We start from the raw sequence: 17,409 nt of genomic DNA, 5'->3' as shown, positions 1-17,409 counted from the left end.
TGTAGTGGGTACTTCAAAACGGCAGGACTTGTTTCTACAGTTGCACCTATTCTACTTCAGGACTACACAAAGCCTCAAATCAGATGCTTTGTCGGATTTAGTTGATCCTAATGAGTTCAAACATACTTTATCTTTTGCTTGGTTTTTTTTTTGTTGTTTGTTTGTTTGTTTGCTTGTGTTTTGTTTGGCTTTGTTTTGATTTTGTCTTTGCTGTTGTTGTTTTGTTTCTTTTTCTTTTAAGTGGTACACACTTCTAATCAATTTTATAACTTATTTTCAGTCAAATGAATTTATCTGTGTAAGCATACAGGTCCCAAGAAGCCAGACAGAGAATATTTATTTATGAGACCTGTTAAAAGAGATTAATGCTACACAGTGACTCCATTTCTGCTCACTTTTTTGTCTGTGTGCTGCTGAAGTCAATTTAAGGACATTCATCCACTGAAGACTGAGAAGGGGAGAGAAGGTCCCCTGGAGTTCAGGATATGACCTGAACTCAGTACACTTCTACCTCCTATCTAGACCTGTGACTCTCCTAGATACATTTTGCCTCATCAGTCAAACTGTCCAGAAGGGTAGCAACAGGATGCATGCTCTCATATCCTTCTCCTCCTTAAAGACATGCAGATGGAGACCTGTTAGGAGAGCTCAGATTTGTCTGTGACATGACTAATAAGGAGGAGGAGGAGGAGGAAGGCTCTCATTAAACAAGGAAGAATGCACTTGATTTTCTTTTGGCTCACATTTAGTAAAAAATAAGGTAAAAAGACTATTAGATGTGACTGGTAAAATCTTCGACTTATCCACAGACGAAGTACAGCACAGCCAAAGCAATCAAACCTTCCCACAGTGCCCCACAAAGGACCGTGGACACCCACTGAGACCCCAGCTCTGCTGCAGAGCCATTTCAAAGTCTGGCCAAAAGAGGCTGGTGCTGCTGAAAACCAGCTGCAGCAGCCCCAGCTTGCAATGAATCACCATCTCCTGAGGGCATAGGCTGAGATCACCCTCTCATGGCATGCAAGCCATCAGCCTACCCATGTGAAAATAAAGTGTTCATCACACACATGCGGACTGGATATGAACAAATGACCCAGAAATCTGGGGGGTTCCAAGTCCTATTACCCTGTGCTTGAGTCATTCGCCTGTTGCACAAAACTTGTTGTGACATATTTTGCGTGGGCTGTGGGGTGGGAGGTTGAGAACAACCCAAAGCCTACTTTGTCATTTAGTCCTAAAATTATACATAACTCCTTCAACGGACAAAAAAAGGAATAAAATGACTACGAAAGAGAAAATCTTCCTTGCTGCATATTGTATCTTCATTTGAATTCCAACATAGATCTGAATGAATTATATTTTTTAATTTGTTTAACTATGCTAATAGTCACCATGCACTAGTGGTTTAGCAGTATTTTCTCTTTATATGTGTGACTCAAGAATTACCATAGCAACTTGCTTCCTAATTAGCCTTCAGTTACTAACAATCAATATGATTAGACAAGGTCAGCACTGGAGTAAGCTGTATAGATTTTTAAAAAGGCTACTGAGAGCGAGTAAGGGCAGGTAGAGGAGGAGCAGGCTCCTGGATGATCTTCCCCAAAGAATGGTGATCTTTCCTGAAGAATGATCATTTTTCTGCTATTACTCACTCTCCTATGAACGAAAGGAGTCATGGCAAACGAGAGTTTTGCCGGTTACTCGACTGCAGAAAGCTTTTAGCCTGCCAACAGATTCACAAAGTATGGAGAACAGAAACATCCTTAGAACTGCAGATAAAAAGACACCTTACTGTCACATTGCTGGGACTGATGTTGACTGCACACCACCAAAATCAAGAACAAATATGTCATAGATTTTTATCAACATAGCTACATCTGAAAGCAATCTCCCTGTATGGGAAAGATCGCTGAAGCCTGGAGTAAGTTGACACTGTCCAGTTCACATGAATATACTCCCTGGGAGCTAAGCCTATGCAGTGCTTGGCTGAGATCCTGTTAGGAAGCCCTCCCTCTAGAGACCTGAGTGATTTCCCATTGCTGACACAATTCCCCCTTCATTTTTACAGCCTATTTCAGTTGTTAACATGTTATCTGTTACCCTGAAAGCACAGTGCCTGGCAGCACAGTAGGAAGAAAACATAATGTGCTATTCAGAGGTACTCTGGGTCCTGGGAATACAAAACAGGATCCTTGATACTGACAGATGAAGTTCATGAAAAGCCACTTTACTTGTTAGTGTGTTTAAGTCTGCTACCAAGAAACACAGGCAAAACCATGCTTATTTTTAAATAAACAGTGCGTGTTGTCAATTATGCCCAGGCACACGGCTGTCGCAGATGAACTGTGATCCATTTGCTTTCCTCTCTAGAAATTCATTGCCACTTGTCTCTCTGCTCTGTTCCTCTCTGGAGGTTACTCCTCTGCTGTAAATGTGCCTACAGCCTCAGCTCATGCCAGCTCATAGCACTGGGTCCCCAAGCAGAGGGTTGAGCTCAGGGAACGGAGGAGCCAAGACATGGCACACAGTGAAAATGTAGTGACAAGACGGTCTGGGTAGTACAATGTGTGCCGTACAATGGCACTTCAAGCCATGAGTTTTGAGGCAATATGTCTTGACCTTCCTCTGCATAGAATGCCCAAAAGAAAAATCAAAGGGTTTTAAGCTCAAAAAAGGCAGCTTTTATTAGAATATCAACTAGGATAATTAACTTTAAAGCAGAAAAACCTTATAGGATATTGGAAGAGAACTGAGGAGAATTTATATCCTCCTCTAACGTTACATCCAGTGCCTTTGGAGGTTTGGAGTTCACAGAATCAAAGATTAATTTGGGTTGTAAGGAACCTTTAAAGGTCATCTAGTCCAACTTCCCTGAGGGACTCTTCAACTAGACCAGGTTGCTCAGAGCCCCATCCAACCTGATCTTGAATGTTCCCAGGAGTGGGGCATCCACCAGTTGTCTGGGTAACATGTTCCAGTGGTTCAGCACCCTAAGAGCAAAAAGCTTCTTCCTGATATGTAATCTCAATCAACCCTCTTTTAGTTTAAAACCATTACACCTTGTTCTATTGTGACAAGTCCTGCTAAAACATTTTCCTCCATCTTTTTTATAGTCCCCCTTTAAGTTCTGAATGGCCAAGTTCCTCAGTCGCTCATTTCTAGTGGCACTAAGCTCTGCCCAAACATCTTTCAAACCCTGTTCATTACCCCTGGGGCTGCTCCCTGCTCTCCAGTGCAGTCCTTGGGTGGCACAAACCCATCTCTGGCCTGTATACCTCCTGCCACTTGCAGGACCTCAAAGCTGTTCCCCTCCAAACATGCTCATTAGCCCACAAAGGAAATACCCATCACCCCTTCCTCCTGCCAGCTGTCCTAAAGAGCCTTATCTAGTTGGAAACAGAAGTAATAAATAAGCACGTCCTTTTCACTGTATTGTGATCAGTCTTTCTCACAGCACAGGTGGGAAAAGCGAAAATCTTAAAAATCCAGTACAAGAAGACTTAAAAATTTGGAAAATAAAATGAAAGACATATCAACATAAAATCTCATTCAAAATAAAAGATAAGTTTGACAAAAGGATTGGACATGTCTAATGACCAACTTCATAATTACAGATAAAGATGTAAATCCTTGTGCTCTTGACCAGACAAGCAAGACAGAAGTAAACACTCCTTCCAAGTAAAAAAAAACTATGTGAAATTCCTCATGTGAAATTTCTCATTACTCCTTTCAGCAAAGAAACTTCACAGCACAAGACAACATAGAGAAACCACTCCTGGAGTTTGCGCGCTTCTTCTCCTCAGAAGAGAAAGCATCCTATGAGGTGGAAAAAACATATTCTCCATGTGGATGAACTGTTCCATAATTGTTCCAGAAACGTTCTCTTGAACGTCCTCCTTCAGTAAGTGGCATCAGCAGCTCTCAAAGATGAGGTTCTGACCTGGAAAGTCAAAAGCCTGTCCTTGTCCCCAAATCCTAGTTTTCTGATAACTACCCTGGAAAATGCACAGACACCAATAGTTTTTCAGCTTTCTCCATTTCTCTCACAATCATTTGTCATTTCCATCTGTGATGTTGGCTCCCCAAGCATTCAAAATATTTTCTGGCTTAGTATCAGTCTACCATCCTAAATCCTAGCAAATTAAATCTTTTCCAGACTGCTTTATGTATATATGTACACATATGTATGTATTCAAGTATATAAGTATATGTGTTGTACCATATGGGAAGTAGTTTAGCGACAAAAGGTACACTACTCTTACTTATTTTTAAAGAATCAAACACATATATGGAAGCCTTCATTAAAACCAGGTTCCTGCTCTAGAAATCAAAACAAATATCCACAGTGTTCTGAGAGCAAATTGTTCTTGGCTTGGTCGCAAAACAAACAACGGGCACAATGAATCTCTGGTTTTACACCTGGGATGAATTAGGGCCAGCAGTGCCTTTGATAGAAAAATCAAAATGCAGCACACTAATAACGATAAAATGCTCAGTTGCCTCCCCACTTAGCAAAGCAGCCATCAAACTAATGATTAAATCCACATCAATCATTTGGCATAATAGAAATAAAGGCCATGCAATATAACGTTGTCAGAAAATCAACATCTCCTGCTTGGAAAATAAATGTCATGACTTCATCTCAACATTTTTTTTCCATGAATGCTGAGGGTTATATCAGCATTTGTATAACAGGAAACCCTCCTTCATTGCAAGATGCCAATTCCACTAACATTATATCTAAAATAAACAGAAAAGCTGGATAAAATTAATATGGGAAGGTGTTTCTGAAATCCTCCTGAAACTGAATTACCATTTCCTATCTGGTGCTGGATTTCTTTCTAACAAACAACATTAGTAGTGGCAACAATAAACATTGAAGAAAATCCCATTTAGAGAAAATTGGGCACAATTTCAAGGAAGTCATACCTTTTGCACTCACTCACTGATACAGTTACAATACACTCAATAAGATTAATAGAAAAAAATCCTTTAAAAACCTTTTTTCTCATGAAAAAACCCTTTTTTTTCTAATTCATACTTTTTTTTTTTTTTTAAGAGCCACATTTTTTGAGGAAACCTAGAAGCTGGATATACCTGGAAGGAGATGACATTACAACGTCTCTTGGGATATGCTGTCACCTGAATTCCCACAGACTCCTGCCAGCACAGCACCATGATGCATCAGGAGCCATGGACCCCCATCAGCCTGTCTGTCAGGTGAAGATGAAGGTGCCATAACAACCAGGTGAGGTGCAACCTCTTTTAAATTCATGCTTTTTCTCTCAGAATTGCTTTTTTGTTTGATTTCACACAAGAATGTAGGTTTAGTTGGGGTTTGTTTGCTTCGTTAGTTTTTTTTTTTTAATAGAAAGAAACCTTTATATAGTTATCCCTTTACAACTCTTTAAAAAATGTTTTTCGACTTTAACGCTGCTTACTTTTTGTTTGAAACTTAATTTTGTACTGACTTGTCTCAAGTCAGTACATTTTAATTCTGAATTCTACCCAGAAGCTGGGGTATTAATATGTAACTAACACACAAAATTGACTCTTTTTTAAAAAATGAATTATTTAGGGATATTAGAATGATTATACTGATTTTATAAAGAAAAATATAATTATTTAAATCAGGAACATATTCTGACACATCGTATGAGAGGACCCATCTTTTGTCATGTATGAGTAATGAATTATATCTGAAAAGGTAGAATGTAAACAGAAACAGCAATTCTGAGTTCTCATTTCATTTTGTGATGTATATATGCAAGTTTAATAAATGTATCACTCGTCCAGCATAAGAATTATTTTATGTTACCTAGCAAATATGTATTTTTATATTTACAAAGTCACTTAGATGGTCATTTATTCTACCTTGAAAGTACAAGAATCTCCTAAGAAAATACAACTTGAAACTTCCTTTACTTCAAAATAGAGTGAAGCTCCTGGAAGGAAGAGATGGAAACTGAAGAAGTGACACATTTTGGGGGAAAATTTTTGACTCTACCGTCATCCATCTTTCCCTCTTGAAACAAAAAACCCACTCAAAAGTACCTGAGATGAATCTCAAAAAGCTGGCCAGTGAGCAGACATACCAGCCTCGTCTGTATGCCTTAAGCAATTCCACGGGAGAAAAGAAGAAAGATTATAGTATTAATTCTGCACCACGGGATGACCATCAATTCTGAGGCTCCTTGGTAGGTTTACCAGTCACAGTAATCAGCTTCATGCCTCTAATGCAAGGACCTAGACTGAGGTTGCCTTGCAAAACTTAATGATTCAGAGGAAGAAAATTTCTCCTTATGATGCCAAACCTGCAGCCCGTCTGGCCCAGCGTCTTGCTCCAGTAGCAGCAAAGGACACCCAGAACACAGCGTAAATGCAGGGCAAGCCTACTGAGAAATAATCTTACTAACTCAGGGAAAAATCTTAATAATTCACAGCATTTTCGTTTGCAGAGGTTTTTTGGGTTTTTTCTTTGACACTGGACTGAGACTTTTTCTTAAGAACTGTGCATTTCACCCTCAAATCTCATTTTGAACAAATGTGGCTACTGCAGAGCCTACATTTAGATATGCAAATCTTAATTTAGCATGCACTTAGTTTTATCTGTTTTGTTTGCATGGAGGAAGGTGGAAGAACATTGGATCAAAGTTTCTCCGTAAAGAAGAGTGGGAACTCATACAAGCATTTGCCCATATTTCATCTTTTATGAATTCAGGTAATCTGAACAGTGTGTTACTGGGGAGAGGCATTAAAGCATTTAGTATACATTCAGACAAGTGGATTCCTCTTTTTTCTCTCTCTCTCTGCCTCGTCTGTAAAACAGGGACTAGGAATGAGGTGCAAGATGATTCTCCCATTAAATACTTCAGTCTTTAACACTGGCTCCACATCAATGCAGTTTACAAATAAAGATTCTGCTAACAGTTCATTACCACAAAGCTCATTCTTGTTCAAAAAAAGGAAGTAATAACAAAATGTATTTATTTTTTTTTCTGTTCTAAATTTATTATATCAAAGACAGCAAGCATCAAGATACTAAACCACACAGAAAGAATTATGGAATACTTCCTTTCTTGTATTCTAATGTTTTTCAATTAAAATATGAAAATATTAGCATGATTTTCTGGGACTTTTTGAATAGAAAATTTAGAAAATATTGATATGGACACTATTGATTGATTTTACAATCCCTAGCTGCTTCTTCTAAGGGTTTTTACTTTATTTGTAATTTTGTTCCATCAAGCATTAGCGAAAGATTGAGATTAGATCATGCTTTCCCTGAAATATAGCAAAGCTCTTTGACATCAACAGCGAGCTGCTGACATGGATAATAAAGTCCTACTTCACTTTTTTGTAATTGTGCAAGGGATGACAACAATAACTGCAAGTGCAAGGCCTCTTCCACAGATAAGCTTTGACAGGGAAAAGTGGAATGCCAGGTGATGATGCAGCAAAATGTTTATAGATTATAATAAAACCACCTGGTCTTCGTTCATTGTTTATTATGTTTAGAACCCAAGGTATAGCTTCTACTTTCATGAAATAATTTGAACTGAGAACACCAGGCTTCCTACGTATTCATACCAAACACAAAAGTTTGCTATCCACGGGATGATATTTGCAAAGGCTGCAGGAGGGTCATCTGAAGCAATGGCACTCCCTGGAGAAGAAAAGGTGCTGCAGCCGCTCACAGCCACACACACAGACAGTGGCACAAGGCACAGCTCTGCCCAGCTCCTCCACCAACGATGTGTTACAGGACCCTTGGAAGAAGCTTGCACAGCTGTTCACCTTTCAAATCCCATTTGAGGGAACCCGTTTCAAAGGGCAGAGTGTTACGATGGGCAAATGAAGATTGACACTCTGGATGCTGCTGGGCTATGAAACGTGTATGGCACATCCAGCAGAGGATAAGCTTTCTTACACTTTGCTGCTGAATCAGAGGCCTGAAGTGCAAGCAGTCCCTCCACTATAGAAAAGCCCTGCTTCAAAACCACTGATCACCATTAAGCAGCTGGGATGGAGGCACCTGGGACTTGCAAGTCCACCCTCAGGAGCCAGGAAGCCTCCTGTGATTCCTCCCTGCCTGACCAGCAGCCTGCTTGCTGACTCGTACAGGACTAGACTGGGCATACAGCTGGGAAAGCCCCACATATAACAGTAGTCCCATTAAAACATTTATTCTTTGGGATGACAGCCTGAATTTTGAATTTCTTTGCCTATGTTGGTTATTCACCTTAACATTTTTGAACAGTAGTCCTCTGTTCCCTGAGAGAAAATGCATATTTAGACTAATTTAAATGCATTAACTGGCATACTCATTTTCATGACCTGTCCTTAAGGTGCAGAATGTTTCACATAACTTCCTCAGATGTAAACTGGAATTTAATATCTGTAGGGTTGCACCTTGGGAATATATCCTGCACTATTTATTACCAAAGTATGATTGTTGCTTTATTCAGTATGTACTCTGGTATGCAGAATGCACTGTGTCCCCCTTTCACCTTAGGGATGTAAATAAATATTTTTGTAAACATGCACTACTTAACTTCTGTATCACAGCAGATCCTGAAAATCCATATTTTGCTGCTTGTAAAATAATAAATAGCAAATTTATCCAAATGATGCAACAAAAGATAGAAACTCCTGCCTAGAACCAATTTCCAAATGTCTTGGTTACGCTGAATCCTCACAATTTTCTCAAAATAGCTTTAATGATCTTATTTAAACACAGCCTTTGCATACCAAATGAAGCAGCACACAATACACCGTGCAAGAAAAATTGGAGAAGCTGCAAAATGCCGAACAGCTTTTTTGATAGCAAAAGACACAGACGGTTTGTCCTTAGGTGATCATGTGATTCCTGCCTCCCCCCCTTGCCTCCCCTCACTTGGGCTGACAAGTGTTACAGAATCACATGCTGGAGCTTATTGAAGCTCTTTTCAGGAGCACGTGGGATGGATTAGCCATTTGCTAGCCCAGGAAGCTTTAGTGGCTACCGCTGAAGAAGGTCTGGATAGTGAATCCATCAATCCACCAGGTTTTTAAAACTTGCTAAATAAAGTGAAGACTTCCAGTATGCCAAATTCTCCAGATGAGACCTTCACAGTAAAGCCAAGAACTCTGCTCCTTCATCAGTTGCAGGAAAAGAGATAACCCTTGATTCAAAATACTCTCTTCTGTTCTCTGCTGTCCTCAAGTACCTCACCTGAGTTTGGCTGAAACATAAAAGATAACACAGTATGATCTAATTAAGTCAAAGGAAAGTGTGACTTGCTTTTTTTCCTACAGGGGCAAACAGGAGAGATTTTAGCATCATACATTGTGTTGGTTGTTGTAGATGAAATAAGCTGGTGCTCATGTATCTAGGTCACAGACCAGCAGCATTTGTTCTTATGAACAATCACTGGATCAACTGTCTCAGCAGAAAAACAAAACAAAACAAAATAAAACAGAAAAGCTTGAATGCACTAAGTGATGAAGTAAATACATGATTAAGAGCTGCTTTTTCCTACAAATTCATAGGGAAGCAGAAGATAATTGGTGCATATATTCTTGCTGTCTTCCATAGAGAGAAAAGTTCAGGTTCCAGGACTATCAACTTTTGTTGATTCTCTCAACCCTGAAAATTTCAGCTTTCCAGGATTTCCAGAGCTCATTAAGAATTTAGCTCATCAAGCTCTGTTATCCATAGCACGGTTTGTGTTCTTAAACTGTGCCTTTGCCAAAATCCGTTAAAGAAATGTCCTTCTCCTATTACTCCAAAAAACAAAACAGGGCCAACAATGGTGGTTTTTTTCTCTGTGATATTTTCTAGTTCAAGAAGGATTTCATCCTCATAGCTGAATTTCCTTAGGCTGCACACTGGTTGGATTTGAAAGCAAATGATGAACCAAAGCATTGTGTTTTATCTTAAACCCTTCAAAAAGAACAAATAACTGATGATGAATTTTCAAGTGGGTTGTGCCTCAGGGTGCAGACATGAGGCCTCTTTGGCTTGCACAGGGTAATGCAATCAGACCAAATTTCCTATAAATATGATGCCCGAATCAGGCCTTGTTAGATCAACATTCACAAGTCTACTTTGCTACCTTGTAGTAACAGGAGGAAACAGCACAAGGAAAAGTGAGACTTAATATTGCTTCAGACGGTCTCCAAATTAAGCACTTTCAGTGCAGGTTGAAGATGACATAGCTGCTGCAGAGCACGTCAAATTGATTTTGCCAGGTATGTGCCTGCATGGCACTGCTTTTTAATTTAGTAACTGGAATGTTAATTAGTTCTGGGAGTGTAAACAGGTTGGTTAAGCAGGAGTCCAGACAAACTGCCACACGCCAGTTGTCTCAGACTTAGGAGTAGACTAAACATGTACCAGGAATAACTAATCTGCTTTCCTGAACACCTATTTGCTAAATTAACATGAAGCCAGAGTTGTGCAGAAGTCAGAGAGCTGCTAGCAACAAGATGGCAATACTGTTCCACAGGCTTGTGTGTTCCTGAAATAGTTTTCTATATGAAAATTCAAGTTGCATGTTTAGTAAGAGAAATCTCTGATAATTAGAGCCTGACAGTTTATTTCATAAATTTAAACATTTTATCTAAGAAGATCTTTCTCCTAGAACATACTTGGGGAAAGTTGTTGCACCATATGACAGTCTGCAGAATGGACATTTCCTGTTTTTTTTCAGTAACTGAAGTAATTTAGATGGGTGAGGAGATAATGACAAGCCAGAGGTAGTTCGAAAGGACTCTCACTTTTTAAAAAAATTAAAAAATGACAAAAGTATTCCAATGACAATATTGCCAAAATAAAAAAAAAATAATTAAAAATCAGATGAAACACAAAAGATTTTGTCTTGGTAACTAAAATTAGAGCTGCACAAGGGAGAGCAGATCAAGTGCATCATGCCATCATTTCCCAGTCACACTATTTTTTCTGTGATGAGTCATAGTCCCTAGTGTCCATTCTGGAAAGTCCTTGGAGAGTCCAAATGGCAAACAAGGGAGATCTTGCCTGTGTACTCTGACTGAAGCCTAACTGAAAGTATTTGATATTTTCTGGCAAAATACATCTATTCAAAGCTCTCAGCAGTTTGGGTGTTTGAGAAGATACTAAAATACATAGAGAAAGCAGGAAAATATTATTGAATTATTTTTAATTGAAAACCAGAAATTTTTGGTGCCTGTGTTCAAAAGCCTTCATTCACTTTGAAAATAAATACAACAGAGTTAGGATTCCTATGAAGAACTCATCTCTTATTTAACTTAGAATCATAGAATAGAATCATGGAATCATTTAGGGTGGAGAAGACAGATATTTCACAGGGTATTCTGAGTTGGAAGGGACCCTCCAAGACCATTGAGTCCAACCTTAGACCAAACAACACCATGTCAACTAAACCAAAGCACTAAGTGCCACCTCTCTGGGCAGTCCATTTCAACATTTAATCAACCTTTCTGTGAAGAAATTCCTCATGATGTCCAACCTTAACCTCCACTGATGCAGCTTGAAGCCATTTCCTCTCATCCTGTCAGTTGCCTGGGAGAAGAGGTCAAACCACACCTTGCTACAGCCTCCTTTCAGGTAGTTACGGAGAATGATGAGGTTTCCCTTGAGCCTCCTCTTCTCCAGGCTAAACAACCCCAACTCCTTCAGCCCCTCATCATAAGACCTGCTATCTAACCCTCACCCAGCTCTGTTGGCCATCTCTGGACTCACTCCAGCACCTCAATATCTTTCCTGTAGTGAGGGGCCCAGAACTGCACACAGCACTGGAGGTGTGGCCTTGCCAGTGCCAAGTACAAGGGGACAATCGCTTCCCTAGTCCTGCTGGCCACACTACTGCTTATACAAGCCAGGATGACATTGGCCTTCTGACCACACTGCTGGCTCACATTCAGCCAGCTATAAACCAGCACCCCCAGGTCTTTTTCTGTCGGGCAGCTTTCCAGCCACTCTATCCCCCAGCTTGTCACATTCCACGGGGTTGTTGTGACCCAAGCGCAGGACTTGGCACTTCACGAAGTATGGAATCTCGTACTGCTGGTCTCGGCCCATCTATCCAGCCTGCCCAGATCCTTCTGTGGAGCCTTTCTACCCTCCAGCAGATCAACACTCCCACCCAACTTGGTTCTGTCTGCAAATTTAATGAGGGTACACTCGATCCCCTCATCAATAAAGATGTTGAACAGGACTGGCCCCGATGCTGATCCCTGGGGGACACCCGTAGTGACCAGCCACCCTCTGGTACCATTCACCTCTACTCTCTGGGCCCAGTCATCAGCCAGTCCTTAACCCAGCAAAGAGAACAGCTCTCCAAGCCATGGGATGCCAGTTTTCCAGGAGAATGCTGTGGGAGACAGTATTAAAGATTTTACTGAAGTCTAGGAAAACTATGTCCACAGCCTTTCCCCCATCCACTAGGCTGGTCACTTGGTCATAAAAAAAGATTAGGTTGGTCAAGTAGTACCTGCCTTTCCTAAACCCATCCTGAGTGAGTCTGATGCTCTGGTTGTCCTGTATGTGCTGTGTGATTGCACTCAAGATAATCTGTTCCTGGGCTCCGAGGAACCTTCCTGGGCTCCGAGGTCAGGCTGACAGGTCTGTGGTTCCTTGGATCCTCCTTCTGACTCTTCTTGTTGATGGGTCTCCACTGGTCGACTTTCAGTCACCTGAGACCTCCCTGGTTAACCAAGGCTGATGATAAATGATGGAGAGTGGCTTTTCAAGCTCTGCCACCAGCTCCCTCAGCACCCTCAGGTGAATACCATCTGGCCCCATTGACTTGTGAGTGGCTCAGCAGGTCACTAATGACTCCTTCCTGGATTTCAGGGAGTTTATTCTGCTTCCCATCCCTTTCCACCACCTCAGAGCTGCTTGCCCTGAGCATAACCTGTCTTTCAGTTAAAGACTGAGGCAAAGAAGGCATTAAGTACGCCAGTGTTTTCCTCATCCTTGGTGACAATGTTCCCATCCTGTGTCCAATAAAGGATGGAGATTTTCCTTGACCCTGCTTTTGTTGTTAAAGTATTTATAAAAATATTTTTTATTGTCTTTCTCAGCAGTAGCTAGATTGAGTTCTAACTGAGCTTTCACCTTTCTAGTTTTCTTTCTACATGCCCTAACGACATCCTTGTATTCTTCCTGAGTTGCCTGCACCTTCTTTCAGAGGTCAAAAACTCTGTTTTTTCCCTGGGTTCCTGTGAAATCTCCCTGTTCAGCCAGGCCGGTCTTCTTCCCTGACAGCTTGTCTTTTGGTCCATAGGGATGGTCTGCTCCTATGCCTTTAAGATTTCCTTCTTAAAGTATGTCCGGCCTTCCAGGACCCCTTTGCTGTTAAGGACTGCTTCCTGAGGGACTTTCTGAGCCAGTGTCCTAAACAGGTCAAATCTGTGTGTACAGATATGTTGGACTGCACAAGATACTGGTTTTTCTTCATTAATGTTTCTTCAGTAATGCATTCAGGAAATATTGTCACTTCATTTTTAGTCTATTTAGTTCTAGGTGAGCACGTACATATACTACGTTGAAGTATCTAATTTGTGTACATCAGGCTATCTACATTTTACCATATGGAGGTACCACAATATTAATATCTGTTTTCCTTAAATAGGCTACAGTTTGCTTAATCTTTCTTTCTGTGCATGATCTTGCAAGAGTAAAAAGGCTTTCATACAAAGGCTGTGTTTTTATATGCAAATCTATTATTTGATTACCCACTTTTTTGTCCCTACATTATCATGAATATTTCTGATGAATGTTTTATGGGTTAGGTTTAGGATTTGCGAGCTATTTCAAATTTTATCTGTTTGCCATATCATCTGCAAATACTGCATCTTTGTTGATGTTGATTGGTCTCATTTACATATTTATCACAATTTTATTTTCAAGGGTGTTTTGCTATAAACTGTCTCTCCCCATTTCTCCTCCATGTACTACTAGTAAGTGGATGTATTTTCAAACTGAGCCCATTACCATATACAATTTTTTTGGTTAACAATAAATCACCACTTAGAGACAATCTATTCAATGCCTTCAAACCTATCTGATGTATGGTTTCTGAGTAATTAAAGATAACAGAAGCAGCTCACAATGCACTTTGCAACTCAATTCATAGACCAGAGAGCTCAATGATTTTCCATAAGGACTAGGCTAAAAGGAACTCCACACGATTGGGGAGAAACAAGTGCCAACAAAACTGGCAATGCAGAGGTGATCTTAGCCCTAACTAGGACTTTTCTTTTATCGAGAAAAATGACCTTTTACAGTGATGCTTGCTGGGTTTATGAGAGGCTGGATCCATAAGGGGGAAGATTTTTAGTTTGTACATGCTCAGAGAAGACTCCTGAACCTACAGTTATACCCTGAAATGGATCTCCTATTTCAGAAAAGGCAAGATGCCATGTGAGCTTTATCACTTGCTGCTGATAGCAGCTCTTCAATCCTTGGATGTTCACTGTTTGTTCTTCCTGCATCCATTCATCCACCCATCCATCCTTCTCCACGTTCAAAATCCTTTCACTTTCTTGGCCATACCTTCTGGCGTGTTCACTTTCTTGCTAAATTCCTTACTTATGCAAGAGTACAAGGGAAAAGGGTAGAAAGGGTGCAGAGAACTGTCCTTTTGAGCTTTGTCATTACACACACAGCACTGAAAAGAACACTGAATTTTATGTGTCCCACTCCCACTGTACTGGCAAGTACTGGCTCTGTTTCTAAGCAAAATGTTATTTGTCCATATGAAAGAAAAATCATACATGCCCAAGAATATTTCAGGTTGGACAGTGATGGTTATAGTTTCTGGTGCTAGCACCACATAACCCATAGATTTTCTGTTTTTAAAGAATAGCTGGAAAAAATATATTAATAAGGGTTGTTATAATAATAAAAAATAAGGTAATAATCCTTCTAGTGGTGGAGCTGAAACACATCCACAATAGCATACTAATGAATGTACCATACATCTGGTTCGTCAGAGGTGCTCATAATTGTATCTCCAAGATTATCACTAAAATTCATAGAAATTAGGTGCTTACACTCTTTGTGTGCTAAAATTTTTGGATCGATCATCCATAAGAAACTTCTCTCACACATCTTGCCAGCTGACTCTGAACATGCACAAAACAATCTTATTTATTCATTAGTGAAAAAGGAATTGGCTGACCTGTTCTTAATAGGAGTGCTTTCCTCCCTGATCTTTCCACTGTTTCATTCCAAAACTCTCAAAATAATCAGTTTCCTGTGATCTTCTGTTATGGCACTGTATTTATTAACTGCAATGACACTCCGTGTTTAACCAGTCCTTTGACTGAAGACTGCCCATTTACCGATATGAAAATGTATTTATGACAACATTGTTCTGAAACGTGTGGTGTTAATAGAAAAAGGTTGTATTTTTTTTTTAAACCCAAAGATGAAATATATGAAGCTCACAGATAGGGAGCTGCAACCAGAAACTGCTGCTTGGAGTAAAATAGTTGTTGACATAATACGTACATTTTCTCTAGGTCAAGAAGTCCTGCAAAAGCTCCTTTTGGAACGACTCTCATCTTGGTGAGGACAAATCTCCTGAAAATAGAGAAAATGGGGTGATTATCGTCTATTCACAGCACAGGACTGCACAGTAGCCTTGGTAGCACAGGAGAGGCCTTTATCACTGGTACAAGGATAGTCTCTGGGCTGAAAGCTTTGGCATCTAAACACAGCTGTAACATTCAAAGCATTTGTGGGACTCCAAATGCTCTGACCAAAATTACAGCATAGCATTGGATGACCGCTGGGGCTCCTCAGGGGAAAAAGCATCCATCAGTAGTTGCCACTTCCCTGTTTGTTTCAGTAAGAAATCCAGACCTGCAGTTCCTCTGTGTGCTGGGAGTGAACAGTGCCTTTCTCATCTCGACTGCTCTTTTGAGTGATGATCAAGCATAGGATGAAGGTTCCCTGTGGACCTATATGGAGGTGAGTTGCTTACAAGGCTGTAAGGTGGTACATCCATGCTCATGCAGGATGAACCTTAACCTGCTGCACAGACAATTTAAGAAGTCAGCTACTATCTCCCATCAGTACAACTTTATTAACTTTAATGCTTCTCACAGTCTCTCTTCTAATTAGTTGATAATGTGCACCAAAATTGGGACTTTGGAGTACACAACTCGATCATAAATGCTCCAGAACTACATTTTTGTCATTTTTAAAGGTCACAGAATATACTTGATTAGGAAAAATCATTTAAAATATCATATAAATCTTTCTGTTAAATTGGAGTTTTCTCCTTTAATGACAGTAAACAAAGAGGACTAGAAAACTTCTGATGGCGCTTAACAAATGAAAACTAGGGTTTCTACTACTCTACGGAGAATAAGGTGTTATCAGGGTAATTGTTTTCTTTCACACATTTAATCATTCATAGATAGTAAGAACAAACAATTGTATGTGTTAACATGACCTGCTCATTGCAAGACATCATATAACACTGGTTGCATTGACTGACAGTTGTTAAAAAATGTTTTTCTCTTCAAAAAAAACAACAAACCCACCTTTGTTACATATATGAACATGTTACATACATACATACATACATACATTGAACTCTGTGATTCACCTCCTTAGTCTATTTTCCCACAGATATGGAAATGACTTTTTTTCTGAATTACTATGGAAGTCTTTTTTTCAGTGAGCATATCTTCCAGATCACTCCAAATTGTTATTGTCTCAGAACTGTTTTTGCATGGCTGTTTGGGGTTGCCTTTCATCTCCTGTCTGTGCTGCCTCATTGTAAGGTCTGCAGGAGGACAGAAAGGGGAAGTCAGCCTGGTAGGGCCTGCTGTGCAGTCCTGCAAATTTTAACACAATGCTCAAAACAAGAGACTTTCTTACTGTTCACATAAAGTATTCATGCAATCCTCATCTATGTTTTATTTCAAATGATTAGCTTAGTTTCATGGGAGATTATCAAGTTTTAATCAAAGTTCTAGGGGAAAAAGTATTACTCTGACAGAGTACCAGTGTGAAAGGTTCCCATTTTTTAATTGTAGGTCTTTAGTAGAATCTACCCCCTCATGAGTTAGTATTTACTTAGGCAGTACAAAGTCAATGCACAGCTCACCTAGCTCTAGAGATGTCACTGTGATTACACCAGGAGTGAACTTGGCCTCACACATTTTATAAACATTGAAATTTATGGTATTCTCAGTCCTGAAAGACGATGAAGTCAATTTGGTATTTCATTATTCTTGTACTATCATTAATGTAAATCAGAAAGAGCTTCAACATACTGTCACACAAGAATTACAGTATTGAGATCATTATGCAAACGTTAGAAGGATAAAAGAGCTTCCCAGAAAAGGCCTATCCTGGATTAGGCAATTTGTAAAACCCTACTGAAAACAGGGCTGGTGTAATGC

At 39.9% G+C, this 17,409-nt stretch overlaps 1 protein-coding gene across 2 annotated transcripts in view; it reads right to left on the bottom strand.

Moving 5' to 3' along the window:
- LOC116785147 (follicle-stimulating hormone receptor) overlaps positions 1–17,409 on the bottom strand; it is an 87,407-nt gene that overhangs the window by 38,919 nt on the left and 31,079 nt on the right. For both annotated transcript variants that reach the window (XM_032684397.1, XM_032684398.1), the window contains exon 2: positions 15,503–15,574. In XM_032684397.1, coding sequence (XP_032540288.1) covers positions 15,503–15,574 — 72 coding nt within the window. The remainder of the gene's footprint in view (positions 1–15,502; positions 15,575–17,409) is intronic.

The sequence above is a fragment of the Chiroxiphia lanceolata genome, chromosome 3 (genome assembly GCF_009829145.1).
Source record: "Chiroxiphia lanceolata isolate bChiLan1 chromosome 3, bChiLan1.pri, whole genome shotgun sequence".
NCBI classification, from domain to species: domain Eukaryota; kingdom Metazoa; phylum Chordata; class Aves; order Passeriformes; family Pipridae; genus Chiroxiphia; species Chiroxiphia lanceolata.
The sequence above is the reverse complement of the archived record's forward strand: the minus strand, read 5'-3'. Positions and strand labels throughout refer to the sequence as shown.